A 23,939-nucleotide genomic window follows, 5' to 3' on the forward strand; every position below is an offset into this window, starting at 1 on the left:
CTTCAAAGTCTTCCTCTCTTCTTCTTTTCTTTCCTTCTTTCCTTCTTAAGATAATTGTTTGTCTTTTATTTTCCTTCATCAATGACTTTCTACTTCCTGCCTCCTTCCTGCCTTCCCTTCTCCTCCTCCCTCCCTCTTTCCTTCCTCCCTCCTCTTCATCAACATTTGCCTTCTTTCCTTCCTTCCTCTTTCTTCATCTATATCTCCTTCCCTCCTTCCTTTCTGTGCGATATTGATTCCAGGGCAACTCCAAATATCTGTCTGTTTCTCCCCAATGCCAACATTTAATGCATAGGTGTATTTTGGAAAATAAAATAAAAAAGAATGATATTCAATCTATCACTTGTAATCATATAAATATATATAAATATAAATATAAATATATATTAAGAAGTGTTTATTTGCAAAAAGGGAGAGAGAGAGAGAGGAAATGTTTTAAATGTAAACTATCTTATAAACTCCTGATTTGTGATGATCTGTCTTTTTTGGTAATCTTTGGGGGGTGGGATATCCGCTAGAGTACTGTAATAAATAAATATTAATATCAGCATCACTGAAACCCTTGATGGGACAAATCTATGTACTGTATGTATTAAAAAATGAAAACCCACAGCTGTATCAAATAAATGTTTATTGACTTTTTTGTATTTTGGCCTGAGTGTCTTTTCTGGAAAAACAGCGACTGAAAAGTAACTTTGGAGTTGTTGTTTTTTTAATCTGGTTCTTGGTATGTTCAAAGCACTTTAGCCCCTTAAGTAGAAATCAGATGAGCTACTGTCTCTTTAATCATAACTTATCAAATTAAAAAAAAAATTCAGGTGAAGTATTACTACTGCTTTAAAAAGCCTCAGTAAGGTCACACCTGGAATACTTAATTCAGTTTTGGTCACACATTAAAAAAAAGTTATTAAGACTTTGGAAAAAGTGCAAAGAAGATCGATTAAGAGGATTAAAGACCTGGAGGCTAAAACATTATTATTATTATTATTATTATTATTATTATTATTATTATTATTATTTATTAGATTTGTATGCCGCCCCTCTACGGAGACTCGGGGCGGCTCACAACAATACACGGTAACAAATCCAATAATTAAAATCTAAAATAATAGTTTTACATTACAAAGTCTAAAAAAAACCCCCAATAGATAAAATACATACACACAGTCATATCATGCACAAAATTACATAGGCAAGGGGGGAATGTCTCAGTTCTCCCAAGCCTAACGACAAAGGTGGGTTTTAAGGAGTTTACGAAAGGCAAGGAGGGTGGGGGCAGTCCTAATCTCTGGGGGAGTTGATTCCAGAGGGTCGGAGCCACCACAGAGAAGACTCTTCCCCTGGGTCCTGCCAGACGACATTGTTTCGTCGACGGGACCCAGAGAAGGCCAAGTCTGTGGGACCTAACCGGCCGCTGGGATTCGTGCGGCAGAAGGCGGTCTCAGAGATATTCTGGCCCGATGCCATGAAGGGCTTTATAGGTCATAACCAACACTTTGAATTGTGACCGGAAACTGATCGGCAACCAATGCAGACTGAACAACGGTTGCAGGAACTGGGTCTGTCTGGTTTAATGAAAAGAGCTAGGGGTGACATGATAGCAGAGTTCCAGTATTTGAGAGGCTGTCACAAACAAGAGGAAATCAATTTATTTTCCAAAGCACCGGAAGGCAGGACAAGAAACAATGGATGGAAACTAATCAATGAGAGTATGAGAAATCTAATTAATAAATAAATAATAAATAAATAGATAAATTCCTTCCACCAGATTCAAGGTCATCCTTTGTTTAGCACCAGCCGGAAGTACAGGGGAGGATCATGGATGCTGAGAGAACCGGAGTGGTCCATGTGATGAACTTGTGGATGTGGGAACCCAGTGAAGGGCTGCAAAAAGTTTTACCACCACACTGTGGGCATGGCTTATTTGTGGGTGTGCCTTGATGGCCATGTGACCAGATGGGAGTGGCTTGGTGATCATGTGACCGGGGGGATGGCTTAAAGGTCATGTGACTGGCTTGAAGGTGGCCAACTTGACGTCCCCCATGTTAAGGGGGATATACAATTTCCCTATCCATTTACTATTACGGAACATCCAAAATACAGTATACTATTTACTTCTATGTATATATGCCATATGTGTACAGTAATCCCTCGTTTTTCACGGGGGATGCGTTCCAAGACCACCCGTGAAAAACAAATTTCCGTGAAGTAGAGGAAAAATAGTTTTTTATGTATTTAACGAGTATTTGGACTTTTAAAACCCACACTTTGCATTAAACAGTCATTCTATAATGTTTCTCAACTGGAACTACATGTGATATCCTACCAGTTTCTTTAATAGAGTACAGTAGTACTGTAGAAGAATTTTATGAATTTTTAATGGATTTAAATTTTTTAATGGATTTAAGCCCCCTTTGAAAACCCATGAAGAAAATCAAATCAAGATGTTTTATAGATGGCATCTCCCACCATATAGAATTTCTAAAATGTTTCCTAACGTTTCTCCCAGCTGCTGGAAATGTAAAAAAGAAATTGGTACATATTTTCATACATGGTGGACTTGCCTTGAAGCCAAGAATTATTGGAATAAAGTAGAGAAATGGTTAAAGGAAATAACGAATGAGAAGATTAGAAAGACCCCAGAATTCTTCCTACTTGGTATCTCAAATATGAAATATAAGAAATAAATATATTATTTAATAATTCACATTTTAGTTGCGGCAAGGATTATATTTGCGCAGAAATGGAAAGAAAAGGAAATACCAAAGGATAAAGAAGTATTTTAAAAAATCATGGAATGATCCATTTGTACACTTTATCCCATATTTTATAAAATATGGGATAAAGTGTACAAATGGTGGAATTTTAAAAAATAGTTTTAAAAATTATATAAGAATTTATAATCATTTGAATTTATGAAATTGAATACTGTATATATATGGTAGAGTATTAAGAAATCAAAAGGATAAGGTTTTTTTCTTTTTTTTAAACTAAATAAGTGATTTTAATTATTAAAAAATATTGTTATAATAGATATAAAGTAATAGATTAAAAATAGTATAATGATAGAGTATTTTTTTAATATTAATAACATTAAAAGCTTTTTTTATTATTTGTTTAATTAATTGATTTTAATTAGTTTAATTATATCATCAAAATGATATTTTATAGATAGGAGAATTTATTTGCATTACGCAAATTATAACATAATATTAAAAATCGTATCTCTGTATTGATCTGACTATAGTTAGACTTTTATTTTGTACTAGCTAAACCTCTAAGATAAGTGGAGCAATGGTAGCTCCTTTAAATGTTAAATGTTGTCTGTCTTGTGTGTTTAAAGAAAATTAATAAAAATATTTAAAAAGAAAAAAGAAAACCCATGAAGTAGCGAATCCACAAAAAATGAACCGTGAAGTAGCAAGGAATTACTGTACATACATACATACACACAGTCACACAAAAATATACATTATCTACCAAATAAACTGTATGCATACATACGTGCGCACAGCTCTTCTAAAATTATACACATTCAACCTCATTTACTGCAATAGGAAAAACATACCCAGTGGCCCACCAATTGTCCATGGGGATCTTGAGCAGAAAGAGAAGGCAAAACCCTCTGTTTCCCTTGGGACCCAAGGGAATCCTGCCTGCCTCAACCAATGTAGAAGCAGCACTGGGACATCTGTTTCGATAACCACCTATGATACACTTGGCATCCTTGAATCTGTCTAATCCTGCCTTGAAGCTGTCCAGGCTGACAGCTGTCACAACCTCTTCTGGAAGTGAATTCCATAAAGCAATGACCCTCAGGGTGAAGAAATATTTCCCTTGATTTGTCCTCACTTTCTTACCTGTGAGCTTTAAGGAGGGCCCCATTATCCTAGTATTGTGTGATAGAGAAAATAATTTTTCTCCATCCACCTTTTCTATCCCATGCAGGATTTTATACACTTCGATCAAGTCACCCCTTAAACGCCATCTTTCAAGGCTGAAGAGCCGGGGTGGCGCAGCAGGTAGAGTGCTGTACTGCAGGCCACTGAAGCTGACTTGTAGATCTGAAGGTCAGCGGTTCAAATCTCATCACCGGCTCAAGGTTGACTCAGCCTTCCATCCTCCCGAGGTGGGTCAAATGAGGACCCAAATTGTGGGGGCCATAGCCTAGCTCTGTTAAAAAAGTGCTATTGCTAACATGTTGCAAGCCGCCCTGAGTCTAAGGAGAAGGGCGGCATAAAAATGGAATGAATGAATGAATGAATGAATGAATGAATGAATGAATGAATGAATGAATGAATGAATGAATAAATAAGGACCAAGAGACCCCTGAAAAAGATCACCAGACCCTCTTGGGTGAAAAAAATGCAAAGGAAAGATCCCCTTATGTTTTAAATTGACCCAGCAACTCCCGACCCCTTAATTTGGGGGACAGCTGTCTTTAAAAAGGCTCTATTGACCATGATGCTATTAATGGCTCTCCTCGGACAGCTGCCCCGGCGTGCCAGGAAGACAAGTGCCAACAAGTGGGCAGTCTTCTTCGGCTCTTGCAGCTGGCGTGAAACACTTGTGGTTCACCGGGACGGGAATTTACCATCTGTTCATTTCACGATGCCGGTTGGTGCCAACCAGGGGTGCCGGCTTGGAAACTGGCAACAGGGTAGAGGAGGGGGGGGCACTTTCTAATTTCCTGCAGTCAAGATTGGGAAATCTCTTTTTGCTTTGCTTTTCTAGGAGTTTTGATTCTCGGGCTTCATTAGCTCCGCTTTGAATCATGACAGTCTGTATGGATACAGGGAGCCTACAGGGAGAGGGATTACAGTCTCTAGTTTTCTTTTTAAAAGAGGAAGAAAAAGGGGAAGGAGAAAGAGAAGGGGAAGGGGAGGAGGAGGAGGAGGAGGAGGGGGAAGGGGAGGAGGAGAAGAGGGGGAAGTAGAGGAGGAGGAGGAGGAAAAGAAGAGATAGAGGAGGAGGAGAAGGAAAAGGAGAAGAGGAGAAGAAGAGGAGGAGGAGGAGGAGGAGGAGAAGAAAAGGAAGAGGAGGAGGAGGAGAAGAAAAGGAAGAGAAGAGGTAGAGGAGGAGGTAGAGGAGGAGAAGGATAAGAGGAGAAGGAGGAGGAGGAAAAGGAGAAGAGGAGGAGGAGGAAGAGAAGAGGAGGAGGAGGAGGAGAGGAAGAGGAAGAGGGGGAAGTAGAGGAGGAAAAGAAGAGATAGAGGAGGAGGAGGAGGAAAAGGAGAAGAGGAGAAGAAGAGGAGGAGGAGGAGAAGGAGAAGAAAAGGAAGAGGAGGAGGAGGAGAAGAAAAGGAAGAGAAGAGGTAGAGGAGGAGGTAGAGGAGGAGAAGGATAAGAGGAGAAGGAGGAGGAGGAAAAGGAGGAGAAGAAGAGGAGGAGGAGGAGGAGGAGGAGGAGGAGGAGGAGGAGGAAGAAGAAAATGAAGGAACTTCTTTAGGTTTATTTAGCACCTCCTGCCACTGAAGTTGTGGTCCCACTTTAGGCATGAAAGCCAGCTGAGATACTTTGCGCAAATAACAGGAGACGCTGAATTCTATTCCTGAAAACCAGCTAGGTGACTATGGGCCAGTCACCAGGAAAGGGTGAGTTCTTATCCTGCCTAGGCATGAAAGCAAGGAAGCCAAAACTTTGCAAATTTGCAGAATTTCCATTTTCACTGGAAGGAAACACCTAAAAGAATAGAATAGAATTTTGGGGAGCAGTGTACATAAAAAAAAGTGTACATAAAAGAAAAGATGCATTTGTCAAGAATCTATATCTTATACTGTACTGTATATCCTTAGACCTCTCATATACCTTTTCTCCATCCAATATTAAAACATTACAATAAAATAACCTATACTTTAAGCACTACCGATTAATTGCACATATTAATTTAATAATAATAATAATGATGATGATGATGATAATAGTAGTAGTAATAATAATAATAATAATAATAATAATAATAATAATAATAATAATAATAATAATTTAGATTTGTATGCTCCGAGTCTCCGGAGAGGGGTGGCATACAAATCTAATTAATAATAATAATAACAATAATAATAATAATAATAATAATAATAATAATAATACTGCCCCTCTCCGAAGACTCGGGCCTTACATATCTTTTAAAGTGATTAATCCAATAACTATTGTATAATACATAACTACATTATAAATAAGATGAATTATGACTGAAAAAAATAATATATATATACTAAATGTTATAAGATGTTTAAACTATTTTTTTTTTAAATCTGTCTTTTCTAGCAGGCTCCGGGCTGTTGTCTTGCTAGCCATCAAGAACCGCTCATAAATGGTATCTATGGTTTTTCATTACTGTCGGTTTTAAATCATTTCTAAATTGCTTTTTTTACTATACTGTATGTTTTTTAAAAAATTTGGATGTAAGCCGCCTAGAGTCGCGAGGGAATTGGGTGGCATAAAAATTGAATTAATTAATTAAAATAAAATAATAAAATACTATTTTATGAAATAAGAGGGGTTGGACTAGATGACCTACAAGGTCCCTTCCAACTCTTATTAACTCTGTCAAAAGGGATATTGCAGGGGGAAAGTGTTTTTAAGACTGTCATAAACGCCAAGGGAAGCTGCCTGGAGTCTTGAGCGGTCACTAAACAAAGCTGCTAGAGGACTCTGTGGTATTTGCTTTTTTGACGTCCCAAATCCCGCCAAAACGAGACACGGTCGTTAAGCGGCAAACGGCCCCGCCCTCCTTTCGCTTTCCTTTCCTCTCCTCGCCTTTTCCCAAGCAGGGACCGCAAGACTACGACTCCCGTCAGGCCACGCGGCCGCCGAGCTTCCTGGGCCGCGTAGTCCAGGCCCTCGGCTAGAAAGGCTTCTTCCCACCACATGCGAACTACGAATCCCAGAAAGCCCCGCGACGGAACGCGGCTCCGCCCCTCCCTCGCTCAGCCTGGCTCTCCCAACAGCTGATCGGAGCGACGATGGCTGCAGCTCTTGCCGCCGCCGCCGCAGAGCAAGCAGTGACGGACGGGGCGGGCAGAAGCGACCGAGGGAACAGCAGGTCAGAGGCCCCGCCGGGGTTGGAAGGCCGGGGCCGGGGGGGAGCGGGGGGTCGGGAGGGGAGCTCCCGGGGGCTTCCACTTCGGGGGATCTGGGTGCGAGATCCTCTCCCTTTACTCCGGGACGGGCGCGGCGCGGAGCTCCCGGGACGCCTCTTGCTTTGCAATTGCAACTTATTATTATTATTATTATTATTATTATTATTATTATTATTATTATTATTATTATTATTATTATTATTATTATTGGCTGCTACTCCGGCTACGTTCTTCTTTGAAAAAAAGAAATCCAAAAATTCCTTTGACAATGGGTGGAGGCAAGGTTGCAAGGTAGACTGCGCCTAGAGGGGGAGGCTCTACTTCCCCCTCTAGCCGCAAAATGAAAGCGAGGCAAGGGGGTGTTGTTGGGATGGAAGATGAAGAATGATAGGATGAATGCGAGTAATCCCAGCAACCTGTCGTCTGGCAGGACCTAGGGGAAGAGCCTTCTCTGTGGCGGCCCCAACCCTCTGGAACCAACTCCCCCCGGAGATTGGGACTGCCCCCACCCTCCTCGCCTTTTGCAAACTCCTCAAAACCCACCTCTGTCGTCAGGCATGGGGGAATTGATTCCCCTCGGCTGTTTCCACTTTATGTACAGTACAGTCTGCATGAGATGTATGATTGTTTTCATGTTAAGGGTTTTTAAACTGTTTTTAAATATTGGATTTGTACTGTTTCTCTTTTGTTGTGAGCCGCTCCGAATCCTCAGAGAGGGGCGGCATACAAATCTAATAAATAATAATAAAATAATAATAATAATAATTGATTTATAAATCAATCACCCCCATTCATCCTATCACACATACATACATACATACATACATACATACATACATACATACATACATACATACATACACTGCTCAAAAAAATAAAGGGAACACTCAAATAACACATTCTGGCTCTGAATCTATGCCATTTTCTCATTGAATACTTTGCTCTGTACAAAGTTGGACGTGCTGATAACAAAATGAAATTGAATTGTCAATCACTGTTGCTTCCTAAGTGGACAGTTTGATTTCACAGAAGTTTGATTTACTTGGAGTTATATTCTGTTGTTTAAGTGTTCCTTTTAATTTTTTGAGCAGTGTATGTAGGCCGTTTTAGAATAGAATTGAGCTTAGATTTCTTTCATTTAAAAAAAATAAACTTTATTAAATAATCTTGATTAAATATTTATTTAAAAACCATCTTTATTCAATTTATTAAATTCTGTCTGAAGCAGTGTAGGGTTTCCTGCCTAAGCAAGGGGTTTGACTAGAAGACCTCCAAGATCCCTTCCAACTCTGTTGTTGTTGTTGTTGTTGTTGTTATTATTATTTGCTGCTACTCCAGCTATGTTACTTTTCAAAAAAAGTGCGAATCTCTGGGGGGAGTCGGTTCCAAATAGCCGGGGCCACCACTTTGAATGATGTCCAGAAACCAATCGGCAGCCAATGCAGCTTAATACTCTTTGCAGGCGTTGGTCATTTGCATCATTTTAGAGGGTCCTTGAGGCTTCCTGGAGGTTTATCTGTGTCCTCAGGGTCACCTGAGGATGAATACCTTTTGTCAAAAATGGTACTACAGTGTTACCCCGACTTACGAACTTAATTCATTCCGTGACCAGGTTCTTAAGTAGAAAAGTTTGTAGGCTTCTCCCCGCCTTTTCTGGCTCTGTTTCCTCCCAGGAGATTCCTAGAGAGGCCCCACGGAGGTTTCTCCCTGCCTTTTCCGGCCCTGTTTCCTCCCAGGAGATTCCTAGAGAGGCCTCACGGAGGCTTCTCCCCAACTTTTCCGTCCCTGTTTCCTCCCAGGAGATTCCTAGAGAGGCCCCACGGAGGCTTCTCCCTGCCTTTTCCGGCCCTGTTTCCTCCCAGGAGATTCCTAGAGAGGTCCCACGGAGGCTTCTTCCTGCCTTTACCGATTATAGTTTCGGAGGCTCAGGTTCTTAAGTAGAAAATGGTTCTTGAGAAGAGGCAAAAAAATCTTGAACACCTGGTTCTTATCTAGAAAAGTTCTTAGGTAGAGGTACCACTGTATAGGGTTTCCTGCTTGGGCAGGGGTGTTGGACTAGAACAGTGATTTTCAACCTTTTTTGAGCCGCGGCACATTTTTTACATTTACAAAACCATGGGGCACATTGAGGGGGGGGGGGGGGGGGGCTAAAAAAAGTTTGGACAAAAAAATTCTCTCTCTCCTTTCCTCTTTTTTTCCTCTCTCTCTCCATCCCTCTTTCTTTCTCTCTTCCTTCTTTCCTCTTTTTTGCTCTCTTTCTCCCTCCCTTCCTCCTCTATGTCTTTCTCTCTCCCACCTTCCCTCCCACCCTCTCTTTCTCTCTCTCTCTTTCTTTCTTTCTTTCTTTCTTGCTCTCTCTCTCTCTTGCTCTCTCTTGCTTTCTCTTGCTTTCTCTCTTGTTCTCTTTCTCTCTCTCTTGCTTTCTTTCTTTCTTTTTCTCTCTCTCGTTCCCTTTCTTTCTTTCTCTCTATCTTGCTTACTTGCTTTCTCTCCCTGTTGCTCTTTCTTTCTCTCTCTCTTGTTTTCTTCCTCTCTCTCTCTTGCTTGCTTGCTTTCTCTCCCTCTTGCTCTTTCTTTCTCACTCTCTTTCTTTCTTTCTCTCTCGTTTTCTTTCTCTCTCTGAGCTTCACGGCACACCTGACCATGTCTCACGGCACACTGGTGTGCCGCGGCACACTGGTTGAAAAACACTGGACTAGAAGACCTCCAAGGGCCCCTCCAACTCTGGGGTTTTTTTGGTTGTTGTTCTATTCTGGACTTTTCTTGTTCCTCCTCTCCTTTCTAATCCCTCACCACCTGGAAGCCACACCGACGCAGAAGGAGACAATGAAATTGTGATTTGGCCCCTGGTGCAGCCTGGCCTGGCTTTTCTTTAACAGCAAATTGCCGTGAGACAATAGAGAATTAAGATAGTTAATCATGCTTGGGGTATAATGTGTTTACACATGGGCGTGATAGAGTTTGGCATGTTGTCTCTGGGGCGGTTGTGGGTGTGTCTCGCAATCCAGGCGTTTTGGGTACAAAAGTCCCAGAAGAGGGTGGGAGCTGGTGCGGAATTCTTGTTTGTGGGATTATTCCTGTTGCGTCCTCATTCATTCATTCATTCATTCATTCATTCAATCAATCAATTCATTAGATTTCTTTATTAGGTTCATTGAAAGGTAGTCCTCAATTTACAACTAACATGTGTTAATGACTTTTTGAAATGACAGTGGTGTTGAAAAAATTGACACGACCAGATCTATCTATCTATCTATCTATCTATCTATCTATCTATCTATCTATCTATCTATCTATCTATCTTTGTTTGTATGTTTGTTTGTTTGTTTGTTTTATTCATCCATCCGTCCGTCCGTCCATCCATCTATCTTATCTATCTATCTATCTTTCTATCTATCCATCTAATTATATTTATTTATTTGTTTGTTCATTTGTTTGTTTTATTCGACTTCTATGCCACCCAATCCCAAAGGACTGGGGGCAGCTTGCAACAATATAAAAAGATAGAAATACAATAAAAAGAAGTCCGATATAAAGACTTCCAGAACTCAATCTGTAGGACAGAAGGAAAAGGGGGGACATGATCGAAACATTTAAATATGTTAAAGGGTTAAATAAGGTCCAGGAGGGAAGTGTTTTCAATAGGAAAGTGAATACAAGAACAAGGGGACACAATCTGAGGTTAGTTGAGGGAAACATCAAAAGCAACATGAGAAAATATTATTTGACTGAAAGAGTAGTAGATGCTTGGAACAAACTTGCAGCAGGCATGGTTGGTAAATCGACAGTTACTGAATTTAAACATGCCTGGGATAAACATCCATCCATCCTAAGATAAAATACAGGAAACAGTATAAGGGCAGACCTGGAGATTAGAACTGCCCCTACTCTCCTTGCCTTTCGTAAGCTCCTTAAGACCCACCTGTGTCGTCAGGCATGGGGGAACTGAGACATCTCCCCCGGGCATATACAATTTATAAATGGTATGTGTGTATGTATGTGTGTTTAGAAAATGGGGTTTTTAAAATGTTTTTAGTAGAAATTTACATTTGTTGTAAATTGTTTTTCACTTTGTTGTGAGCCACCCCGAGTCTGCGGAGAGGGGCGGCATACAAATCTAAATAAACATAAACAAACATAAACAAACATAGGTGGACCAGGAGGTCTTTTGGGGCTGTCAACCTTCTAGGTTTCTATGTTGACCAACAGAAGTCATGAAATGAGGCACAACTCAGTTAAAACGGCTTTGTTTTGCAATATAAATTTTGGGCTCTCTTGGGGTCATAAGTTGAGGACTACTTGTAATATTTATTCTGTTCGTTTGGGGAAAGGAGAAAAAGAGGTGTGAAGTTGTGGTGTTGAGTCAAACACTTCCCTCCAACCACAACAGAAGCATGGATGGCGGCTCACCTGCTCCAGATGTTTATATGACTCACTCACTCAATTCATTCATATTTTTTGGGGAGTTTTCACAATGCAGAGATCCATCAACCCACCAAGCAGTATTTGCACGACATGCAAAGGCAAAATGAAAAGAGAGAAGCAACTTAGAACTAAGGAGAAATTTATTTATTTATTTATTTATTCATTCATTCATTCAATTTTTTTGCCGCCCTTCTCCTTAGACTCAAGGCGGCTTACAACATGTTAGCAATAGCACTTTTTAACAGAGCCAGCCTATTGCCCCCATAATCCGGGTCCTCATTTGACCCACCTTGGAAGGATGGAAGGCTGAGTCAACCTTGAGCCAGTGATGAGATTTGAACTGCTGACCTGCAGATCTACAGTCAGCTTCAGTGGCCTGCAGTACAGCACTCTACCTGCTGCGCCACCCTGGCTCTTGAATTTTCTGACAGTTAGAACAATTAATCCGTGGGACAGCTTGCCTCCAGAAGCTGTGAATGCTCTAACACTGGAAGTTTTTAAGAAGATTATTATTATTATTATTATTATTATTATTATTATTATTTATTAAATTTATATGTCACCCCTCTTCAAAGACTTAGGGTGGCTTACAGCATATAAAAAACACAGTACACATTGAGATTAGTTAAAATTAATTAAGAATTGCATTTTTAAAAGTTTAAAAGAACTATTAACATCCACACATATCCATTCAATATACCCATTATACATTCATTGGCCGGGGGGTAGAATATAATGACCCCAAGCCTGGCGGCATAGATGAGTCTTTAGACTCTTACGGAAGGCGAGAAGTGTGGGGGCAACACGAATCTCTGGAGGGAGTAGATACCAGAGGGCCGGGGCCCCCACAGAGAAGGCTCTTTCCCTAGGTCGCGCCAAGTTGGATAACCATCTGTCTGAAGTAGTGTAGGGTTTCCTGACTAAGCAGGGCGTTGGACTAGAAGACCTCCAAGGTCCCTTCCAACTCTGTTGTTCTTATTGGTTATTTATTTAAGGGATTGAGCGTTGTCCATTGTCCATTTGAGTTACTAATTTGGAGCCAGTTTGCTTTAGGGCAGTGCTTCTCAAATAGTGGGGTTGACCCCCCTGCGTGGGGGGCACGGAGCAATGCCGGGAGGAGGGGCATGACCCCAAGGTATGTGCTTTTTTTGCCACAGGGAGGAAGGTTTTTTTTGCACCGAACAATAGCACACAGCACAGAGCAGGAGATATGAAGTGCAGATAACAAACCCTTAAGAGACACCATGGGAAAATATTTCACAGGGATGAAAAGAAAGGAGGAGAGAGACGGAGATAATGAGGCAAACGTAAGTCTCCTGAAAGCGACAAGGAAAGACTGGTATGTTTACTGTGTTTAGTAATGTTGGCAATGGGACAGCATGAAACAAATAAATTAAAGTGCCACTTAAACACATTACACCCCAAACATGACAAGTTTTTTCAGTGGAAACGTGCCAAATATTGCAAACAATCGTCCTGGCGAAGAATTGGGGGTGCGCGAAATGTTTACTTTTTCCTGGGGGTGGGTTGGAGGGATATTACTACAGAAAATAATTGAGAAACACTGCTTTAGGGGTTAGGTACCAGACTGGAAAGCAAGAGACAGTGAGTTCTAGTCCAGCTTTAGGCACGAAAGACAACTGAGTAACTTGGAGCCAATCACCATGAAGCAGTGAATTCTAATGCCTTCTCTGTGGCGGCCCCGGCCCTCTGGAATCAACTCCCCCCAGAGATCAGAATTGCCCACACCCTCCTTGTCTTTTGTAAATTGCTTAAGACCCACCTTTATCGCCAGGTGTGGAAGAATTGAGACACCTCCCCCAGGCTTACAGAGTTTTATGTATGGTATGCTTGTGTTGTATGGTTTTTTAAATGATGGGTTTTTAGATGCTTTCTTTTCATTATTACATTTTTTACAGTGTATATTGTTTTTATTATTGTTGTGAGCCGCCCCGAGTCTACGGAGAGGGGCAGCATACAAATCTAATAAATAATAATAATAATAATTATTATTATTATTATTATTATTATTATAATTATTATTATTATTATTATGGCTACTCACCAGAAGACAGTGAGTTCTAGTCTTGCCTTAGACATGACATTTTGCGTTCAGTTGTGGTCATAAGTCAAGAACTACCTACCTACCTACCTATCTATATATGTATCTATCTGTCTATCTCTATTTATCATCTCTCTCTCTCTCTCCCTCTTTCTCTATCTACTTATCTATCTATCTATTATCTATCTACCTACCTACCTAATTACCTGTCTGTCTGTCTACCTACCTACCTACCTACCCACCCATCTATCTATCTATCTATTATCTACCTACCTACCTACCTACCTAATTGTCTGTCTGTCTGTCTGTCTGTCTGTCTGTCTATCTATCTATCTCTATTTATCATCTATCTATCTATCTATCTATCTATCTATCTATCTATCTATCTGTATCTCTATTTATCATCTATCTATCTCTATCTATCTATCTATCTATCTATCTATCTATCTATCTACTTACCTACCTACCTACCTACCTACCTACCTAATTGTCTGTCTGTCTGTCTGTCTGTCTATCTATCTATCTATCTATCTATCTATCTACTTACCTACCTACCTACCTACCTAATTGTCTGTCTGTCTGTCTGTCTGTCTGTCTGTCTGTCTGTCTGTCTGTCTGTCTGTCTGTCTGTCTGTCTGTCTATCTATCTATCGTATCTCTTTACTGTTATTCTTTTGCCTTTTGCCCTTGCCATGTTTTTATGGAATTTCCAGATTCTGCAAAATATGGTTTTGAAACTTCAGTTTACACCTCTCCCTATCATGCACTTGACTTATGGCATCGCATTAGCTTAATGCAAGCCGTGGCCTGCCATCTCATAATGGAACAGAGTGCATTTCTTTCCCACAATTACAGTGGGGGGGGGGGGGAACAGAGTAAGTAGAACAGACGAGTTCGCAGTTCTGGGAATAGATAAATGTCATATTTTCCCCCTGACATGTTACATTTCGTTCCATGCTGTATAAATTTCCAATGGGAAATACTTTTTTTCCACCTTGGCTACCTCTTGATGATAGCTAGTCCTCTATTTGTGACCATAACTGAGCTCAAAATTAATGTTGTTAAGCAAGCGCATTTTGGTCCATTTTACAACTTTTCTTGCCATAGTTGTTAAGCGAATGCTTAGAGGAAAGAAGGAAGGAAGGAAGGAAAATTAGAAGGGGTAGGTAGGTAGGTAGGTAGGAAGGAAAGAAGGAAGTCCTCAACTTACGACCGCAGTTGAGCCCAATAGTTCTTTTCTTTAGTGAATTTTGCCTCATTTCTCACCATGGTGGTCCCTAAATTAGCAATACGGTTATTAAGTAGAATCCGGCTTCCCTGCTCATCATAAAAGGGAACCCATGACCCCAGGACAGGTCGACCATCATAAATATAAGTCAATTGCCGAGCATCTGAATTGTGATGACAGGGGTGGTGCAGTGGTTGGTTAAGTGTGAAAAAGGGTCATAAGTCACCTTTTTTCCCCAGTACCCATTGTAATTTCATGCAGTCGCTAAATGAACTGTTGTAAGTTGAGGACTTCCTGTATATTAGACCACTTCCTTTTCTGCTATTACAGTACAGTGGAACCCCGACATAAGAGCTGCTCTACTTAAGAGCAACTCGAGATAAGAGCTGGGAGGGGAGAGATATTTTTGTTCTACTTACAAGCCCAAATTCGAGATACAAGCACCAAGGAGCTGTCTCCTGAAGCCGAACGCTAACTTCCGCGTTCGGCTTCAGGAGACAGCTGCGAAGCGGCGCGCATGTTTTAAAAGGTTGCAGCCGGCCTGGGGGGCTCGGGGGGTGCTTGCAGCCAGCCTGGGGGGCTTGCCAGCACCCCCCCGAGCCCCCCAGGCTGGCTGCAACCTTTTAAAACACGCGCGCGGCTTCGCAGCTGTCTCCTGAAGCTGAACACGGAAGTTAGCTCTTTTTCTTTCTCTCTTTTACCTTCCCTTCCTCTATTTCTTCTTTTCTTTCTCCTTCCCACCTTCTTCCCTCCCTCCCTTCACTCATTCCTCTCTTACTCTCCCCTTTCATAAGTTTCCTTGCTTCCTTCCTCTGTTCCTGTCCCTTCCCTCTTTCCTTCCTTCCTTCCCACCCTCCGTCCATTCATTTATCCCATTCCTCTCTTGATCGCTTAAAGCCGGTCCCTGGTGCAAAAAGGGTTGGGGACCTCTGTCCTACAGGATTGGGTGGCAGAGAAGTTGAACATATGTAAATTTAAAAGTTTAAGAAAGTTTACAAGTTAAGTGAAAGAAACTTCATTATTCATTTATATGTACATGTACATTTCTTCATTAAAAACCTGTCTTTCTGCATAATTTAGACTAACTTTGTGAGTTTTTTGAGGGCTGGAACCAATTAAAATTATTTACATTAATTCCTATGGGGAAAAGTCGTTCGAGATAAGAGCTGCTCGACTTAAGAGCCCAGGTCAGGAACGAATTAAACTCGTATCTCGAGGTACCACTGTATACAGTATCAGGGGCTGCCACTAGGGGGCAGTTTAATATTTCCACTGATTAGAAAGCAAAGGTGAATCCTAAACAAAATACTGTACAGACTTTTTGGCCATTTGTCCCAAATCTAGAACCTTGAAAATTTTTATCAACCTCTCTTTCCTTCAGTTTATTTTATTTTATTTTTTTAATTTGTCAAAGAAGTATAGATTGTATTAACATAACAAAGTATAAAGAAATGATACAAAGAAGAACAGAATAGAATAGAATAGAAGAGAATTATTTTATTGGCAAAGTATGATTGGACACATAAGGAATTTGTCTTTGGTGCAGATGCTCTCAGTATACATAAAAGAAAAAGATGCATTTGTCAAGAATCATGGGGTCAAATAAGCAATGAAGAAACAATCAATATTAATAAAAATCTTAGGATACAAGCAACAAGTTACAGTCATGCATTCCTAAGTGGGAGGAAAAGGATGATAGGAATGGTGAGAAAAAACTAGTAGAAATAGAAGTGCAGACTTAGTAAAAAGTTTGACAGTGTTGAGGGAATTATTTGTTCAGCAGAGTGATGGTGTTCGGGGAAAAACTGTTCTTGTGTCTAGTTGTCTTAATGTGCAGTGCCCTGTAGCGACGTTTTGAGGGTAGGAGTTGAAACAGTTGATGTCCAGGATGCGAGGGGTCAGTCAATATTTTCCCCGCCCTCTTTTTGACTCGTGCAGTATCCAGGTCCTCAATGGAAGGCAGGTTGGCAGCCATTGTTTTTTCTGCAGTTCTGATTACCCTCTGAAGTCTGTGTTGGTTTTGTTGGGTTGCAGCACCAAACCAGTCAGTTATATAGGACAGTAGGACAGGAACGGTAGACACAATAGTGCGCTTATGCACGCCCCTTACAGACTTCTTAGAAAAGGGGAGAGATCGACAGTGGATAATTTAAGGTATACAAATGTATAGCCAGGCATACAAATATAATTAATAATAATAATAATAATAATAATAATAATAATAATAATAATAATAATAATAATAATAATTTAAGGTTGAAGATTTCGGGGTTAGGGGAAGAAACCAGAGTCAGGTAATGAGTTCCAGGCATTGATCCCTCTGTTGCTGAAGTCATATTTCCTGCAGTCAAGTTTAGAACGATTTACATTTAGTTTGAATCTATTATGTGCTCTTGTATTGTTGTGGTTGAAGGTGAAGTAGTCACTAACAGGAAGGATGTTATGGTGTATGATCTTATGAACAACAGCTAAATCAGTTCGGAGGTGACGTAGTTGTAAATTGTCTAGCCGTAGTATTTGAAGTCTGGAGGAGTAAGGTGTTGCCCTGTTGTTGCCAGGGTCCCAGGGAAGGACTCCAGCTGTGCGCAACGATGCCAAATCCAGTCTGAACATCTGCCTGACAGGGCAATACAACAGGCTGACTAGCAGTGAAATCAAATTTTATTTTACTAAGGATATTGCAAAATCCCCATTCCCTCCCCACTCTGGGGCCAGTCGGAGGTGGTATTTGCCAGTTCCCCAAACAACTAATAATTTCCTCTACAGGTTCTCCAAACTACTCATAATTTCCACTAACAGCTCTCCAAACTACTTATAATTTCCACTGCTGGGTCTGCAAACTATTCATAATTTCCACTGCTGGGTCTGCAAACTATTCATAATTCCCGCTACCAGTTTTCCAAACTACTCAAAATTTCCACTACCAGTTCTCCAAACTACTCAAAATTTCTAATACCAGTTTTCCGAACTACTCCAAATTTCCACTACCACTTTTCCAAACTACTCAAAATTTCCACTACCAGTTCTGCAAACTACTCATAATTTCCACTACCGGTTCTGCAAACTATTCATAATTTCCACTACCGGTTCTGCAAACTACTCATAATTTCCACTACCGGTTCTGCAAACTACTTATAATTTCCACTGCTGGGTCTGCAAACTACTCATAATTTCCGCTACTGACTCTTCAAACTACTCAAAATTCCCGCTACCAGTTTTCCAAACTACTCATAATTTCCACTATCAGTTCTGCAAACTACTCCAAATTCCCGCTACCAGTTCTCCAAACTACTCATAATTTCCACTACCAGTTCTCCAAACTACTCCAAATTGCCGCTACCAGTTCTCCAAACTACTCATAATTTCCACTACCGGTTCTCCAAACTACTTATAATTTCCACTGCTGGGTCTGCAAACTACTCAAAATTCCCGCTACCAGTTTTCCGAACTACTCAAAATTCCCACTACCAGTTCTGCAAACTACAGTACTCATAATTTCCACTACCGGTTCTCCGGGACCTTTCAGGACCTGCTGGACTTCACCCCTGAGGCTGACCCCATCTTATCTCTAGCAGAAGTCTGCTCCCTTCTGCAAAAGGGACTTGCAAACGCCGATCTTCGCAGAGAGACGCTGTCGCCCGAGAACCGCACAATCTCTTTGCAGTGCCAGCCCTCCCCCTCCCGGCCCTTATCCTTCCCCTCCGGCCCCTCCTGGTCTTAAAGTGCCCAAAGAAACCACCACGCCATCTCTATCTTTGGTGCCGTTTGCTTTTTGTTGTTGTTGTTGTTGTGGTTTTTCTTTTGGTGCCTCTGCAGGCCAAGCTGTCGTTCTCTGGGCAAAGCCACTGTGCTATTAATATATCAGGTAATGAATCTAATCTCTAGGTTAAAGCGATCCTCTTAGGCACGCCGGTTGATCCAGTTCTCGGTTGCTGCTTCGTTGGCTCTCTTTTTCCCCCTACCACCCCAGTGTGACAACATCGGGGCTCTTCGGGTGTCCTGAGTGGGCCCTAAATTTGCACACACACAAACCCACAAGAAAAGGAAGGTGTCTGAAAGACACCCCCCGAATGCTTCTGAGCTAGTATGAGACCTCAAGGCGACGGGCTTAAGCCCACGACCTGAATTGATCCCTCTCCTTAAATTAAGTTTTTTTCCTCCTCTTCTGCCAACCCCCCCTGTTCTCCCTTCCCACCTCTCTGGGATTTAACCGAGATGGACCAATCGCCGGCATATTCAGGGGTCAGGATTTCTGGCTTTAGGGCTTTGGGAGCCGATGGTGGTGGGTGAGTATTGTGCATCCAAAGTGTTACTGAACTTCAATATATATATATATATATATATATTTATGTATATATATATATATATATATATATATATATATATATATATATATATATAGGTTTTCCTGACTAAGCAGGGGGTTGGTCTAGAAGACCTCCAAGGTCCCTTCCAACTCTGCTGTTGTTGTTGTTGTTGTTGTTGTTGTTGTTATTATTATTATTATTATTATTAAAGACATGATACCATGGTCTTTCGAGACAGAAGGATGCCAATGCTATTATTATTATTATTATTATTATTATTATTATTATTATTATTATTAAAAAAGACATGATACCATGGTCTTTTGAGACAGAAGGATGCCAATGCAATTATTATTATTATTATTATTATTATTATTATTATTATTAAAAAATACATGATACCATGGTCTTTCGAGAATGAAGGATGCCAATGCAATTATTATTATTATTATTATTGTTGTTGTTGTTGTTGTTGCTGCTGCTGTTGTTTTGTTGTTGTTATTGTTATTATTATTAGCAAAGTATATATGCTGTATATGTTTATGTTTATATATAAACATATGTTTATATATATAAACTGTACATGTTTATATATACTTTATATATTTATTTATTTATTTATTTATTTATACAACATATATATGTGTGTTTATATGTGTATGTATATATATAGATTTATACTAGTCTCCATTTTCAAATTCAGCAAACGTGTTACACATATATGTATGTATGTACTGTATATGTTTATGCATATGTATACATGTTTATATGTTTACACACACACACACACATATATATATATAAATATGTAAACATGTACACATATACCTATATTTATTATTTATTTATTATTTAGATTTGTATGCTGCCCCTCTCCGCAGACTATAGCTATACCTGTTCCCATACCTATACCTATATTTCCCCTAAACTTGTTTTACCTGGTTTTCTGTAAAGAAAATGCATGTGTTTTGTTGTTGTTTCTTTAAAAAAGAAAGTCTTGAAGCAGAGTAGGAGTTCCCTCCCTCCATCCAAAAGGAGATATGGGTTCTGGTGCTTAACTTAAATCTGGGGTTGCATCAGACCAGGGGTTTCAAATCTTTTGGGGGGATCTACAGTGTTGGATGTACAGCCATAATTTTGGGGTGCACCAGAAAGTTAATAATAATAGATTTTAAAGGGGTAAGATATGGAGGGGATGGGGATTTTGCAGTATCCTTCCCTCCTGGAGTGGGGAGGCAATGGAAATTTTGTAGTATCCTTCCCCCTGGAGTGCGGAAGGAATTAAGATTTTGCAGTATCCTTCCCCCTGGGGTGGGGAAGGACTGGGGATTTTTGCAGTATCCTTCCCCCAGGAGTGAGGACAGAATGGGGATTTTGCAGTATCCTTCCCCAGGATTGGGGAGGAAATGGGGATTTTGCAGTATCCTTCCCCCAAGAGTGAGGACAGAATGGGGATTTTGCAGTATCCTTCCTCCAGGAATGCGGTGGGAATGGAGATTTTGCACCATAGTGAAGAACCGGCTGTGGGTTGCGGTAGGGCAAAGTATTGTGAGTTTGTAAACTATTTGGATGTCCCAAAAGTGGATTGGGAAGAGGCAACTGGACTTTCCTCAGCTGAAGACATTTAGCTTATCATCCAAAAGGCTTCTTCATTATTTTTTTTATAATAAACTTTATTAATTTTTCATTAAAAAAGACAAAACTGACAAACATACATTTAACATAAAATTGGGGTTGCAATTTCCCCACTTATTCTAGAAGTCAAATTTTCATACAGAAAAAAGAATACCTTATTACTACTTTAAATCAACTTATTACTTTAAAAGAAAAGAAGAAATTTTGTTTAACCTTGTATTAAAAAAACCCTTCATATATAAACTAAATAGAACACAAAATTTAAGTCATAACCATACTTCTACGTTTCTCACGTAAGTTTTACTTTTACTTCTTCTTATCTATCCATATATACACTTTATTCCAAATCGCATAAAATTCTGATTCCTCTTGGTCTTTTAACCGCTTCTTCAATGCTGGTGAGACCACATTTGGAATACGGTGTCCAGTTCTGGAGACCTCACCTACAAAAAGATATTGACAAAATTGAACGGGTCCAAAGATGGGCTACAAGAATGGTGGAAGGTCTTAAGCATAAAACATATCAGGAAAGACTTCATGGACTCAATGTGTATAGTCTGGAGGACAGAAGGAAAAGGGGGGACATGATCAAAACATTTAAATATGTTAAAGGGTTAAATAAGGTCCAGGAGGGAAGTGTTTTTAAAAGGAAAGTTAACACAAGAACAAGGGGACACAATCTGAAGTTAGTTGGGGGAAAGATCAAAAGCAACACGAGAAAATATTATTTTACTGAAAGAGTAGTAGATCCTTGGAACAAACTTCCAGCAGACGTGGTTGGTAAATCCACAGTAACTGAATTTAAACATGCCTGGGATAAACATATATCCATCCTAAGATAAAATACAGAAAATAGTATAAGGGCAGACTAGATGGACCATGAGGTCTTTTTCTGCCGTCAGACTTCTATGTTTCTATGTTCAACTCGTCTGAAGGGATACAAATCTAATAAATAATAATAATAATAATAATGAGAAGCAAAATGTTTTCAAAGGAAAACAAAGAAATTCCCGTCACCTCCTGAAAAAGCACTTTTGGGACAACCACAATCTGGATGGTTGAGAAGCTCCATAGATTATTTTGGATGTGTTTTTGCTGAGCTGGTCCTCTGCTCTGCAGCCTTGCCCTGCGAACAGAAACTTGGCAACCAAATCTCTAAGCCAACTCAAGGCTGCTGTAAACAAATATTATCCTTAAGATACCCGCTGACATGCCGGATGCTTGCTTGCTATTTTTTCCCAACATGCTGCCCTTCAGCTGGGCTTGCAGATTTCCCAGGAATTTCACCAAATTCAGGATTGACTGAGTCCCATGGAAAAGGCTGAAGGAAAAAAAAAATCTGTTTATACATATACAGTATAAGCATGTGCTGGATTCACGTAATAGTTGCTCGTTATGTGCAATTTTGCATCCTTTAGGAGTGTGTTCCTCTTTCTCAGAGGCTGGGTTGCTCCCAGTTCAGACCAGTTTGCCCGAACTGGTAGGAAACCACTGGTGATGTCATGATGATATCACAGAATTGGTTCTGTCGGTGCTGGTCCATAGACGCCACCATTTTTCCCCGCACATTTTTTTTGGTATTCTTTTTCTGCGCATTTATTTATTTATTCATTCATTCATTTTTTCATTTATTTATTTATTTATTTATTATTTGATTGCTTGATTGCTTGATTGCATGCACAGAAGCTGAATTCCCGGCACTGCGCATGCATCGCCCTCTTGTTTTTGGCTTTTTTTGGGGGGGGGGATGATTTTTCAGTACTGCGACTATATGGTTAGTAGAATTCGAGACAGAGGCAGGAAGAATAAATTGGAATCACTCTATAACAGAGATGGTGAACCTTTTTTTCCTCGGGTGCCAAAAGAGCATGCGCGTGCACTATCACACATGCGCGAGTGCCAACACCCATAATTCAATGCCTGGGGAGGATTGAAACAGCTTCCCCCGCCCCCTGGAGGCCCTCTGGAGGCCGGAAATGGCCTTTTCCCCAACTTCTGGTGGGCCCAGTGGGCTCGTGTTTCGCCCTCAGCAAGGCTCCAAAGGCTTCCTTGGAGCCAGGGAAGAATAAAAACACCCTCCTCCATCCCCCCGGAGGCTCTCTGGAAGGCAAAAACAGCCTCCCAGAGCCTCCGTGCAAGTCGAAAATCAGCTGGCCGGCACATACATGGATGTTGGAGCGGAGCAAGGGCAATGGCTCATGTGCCAGCAGATATGGCTCCGCATGCCACCTGTGGCACCCGTACCATAGGTTTGCCATCACTGCTCTATAATATGCAAATATCGCATTGTTCTTAGCTTAGAAATGTTATATATAAAGTACACCCTTGTTTTGGTGGAGGGTTTTTAATGTTTTTGGGTGGTGGAAGCACACATCACTGAGCACTGTGCTATATGTAGTATGTATGTGTCATTATTGTTTAAAAGATCAATAAAAACCCTCCCTGCCCTTTCTCTGCGTACACGTACACATCCTCTTCGATTTGCCTGTTTCACGCTTGTATCGGGTCGATATTTTACCTAGTGGGGAAGGTGCTTGCTTAGAAACCAGAAAACATTGTGTTCTAGTCCTGCTCTTTAGGCCTAAAAACCGGCTGGTGACTTTGGGCCAATCACCAGGAGACAGGGAATTTTAGACCCGCCTTTGCCCTGAAAGTTGGCTGGGTGTTTTCGAGCCAACCCCACCAGGAGAAAGTGAGTTCTAGTCCCACTTTAGTCTTGCGAGCTGGCTGGGTGACTTGGGGATAGTCACCAGGAGTCTGTGAGTTCTAGTCCTCCTTTATACACAAAGGTTATATGGAAAACATTGGGTCAATTACCAGGAGAAAGTGAGTTCTAGTCCCGCCTTAAGCATATGAGCTGTCTGGGTGACTTGGGGAGAATCACCAGGAGATTGGGAATTCTAGTCCACCTTAGACATGTGAGCTGCTGGGTGACTTTCGGCCAGTCACCAGGAGTCTGTGACTTCTAGTCCTCACTTATATACAAAGGCTATATGGGTGACATTGGATCGATCACCAGGAGACAGTGAGTTATAGTCCCGCCTTAGGAATGCGAGCTGGCTGGGTGACTTGGGGAGAATCACCAGGAGATTGGGATTTCTAGTTTACCTTAGACATGTGAGCTGCTGGGTGACTTGGGGACAGTCACTAGGAGTCTGTGAGTTCTAGTCCTCCCTTATACACAAAGGCTCTATGGGTGA

The 23,939-nt window shown here is 40.8% G+C and overlaps 1 protein-coding gene across 2 annotated transcripts in view; it reads left to right on the plus strand.

Moving 5' to 3' along the window:
- Positions 1–6,945: 6,945 nt before the first annotated feature.
- Positions 6,946–23,939, plus strand: part of LOC139155624 (uridine-cytidine kinase-like 1) — a 74,588-nt gene continuing 57,594 nt past the window's right edge. Inside the window, exon 1 of one of the 2 annotated variants that reach the window (XM_070730828.1) lies at positions 6,946–7,045. In XM_070730828.1, the coding sequence (XP_070586929.1) occupies positions 6,966–7,045 (80 nt within the window). In that variant the 5' untranslated portion in view covers positions 6,946–6,965. Of the gene's footprint in view, positions 7,046–18,777; positions 19,084–23,939 lie in introns of those variants that run through there. The other variant, XM_070730827.1, reaches the window with a different exon arrangement.

This window comes from Erythrolamprus reginae, unplaced genomic scaffold (genome assembly GCF_031021105.1).
Source record: "Erythrolamprus reginae isolate rEryReg1 unplaced genomic scaffold, rEryReg1.hap1 H_34, whole genome shotgun sequence".
Classification (NCBI taxonomy): domain Eukaryota; kingdom Metazoa; phylum Chordata; class Lepidosauria; order Squamata; family Dipsadidae; genus Erythrolamprus; species Erythrolamprus reginae.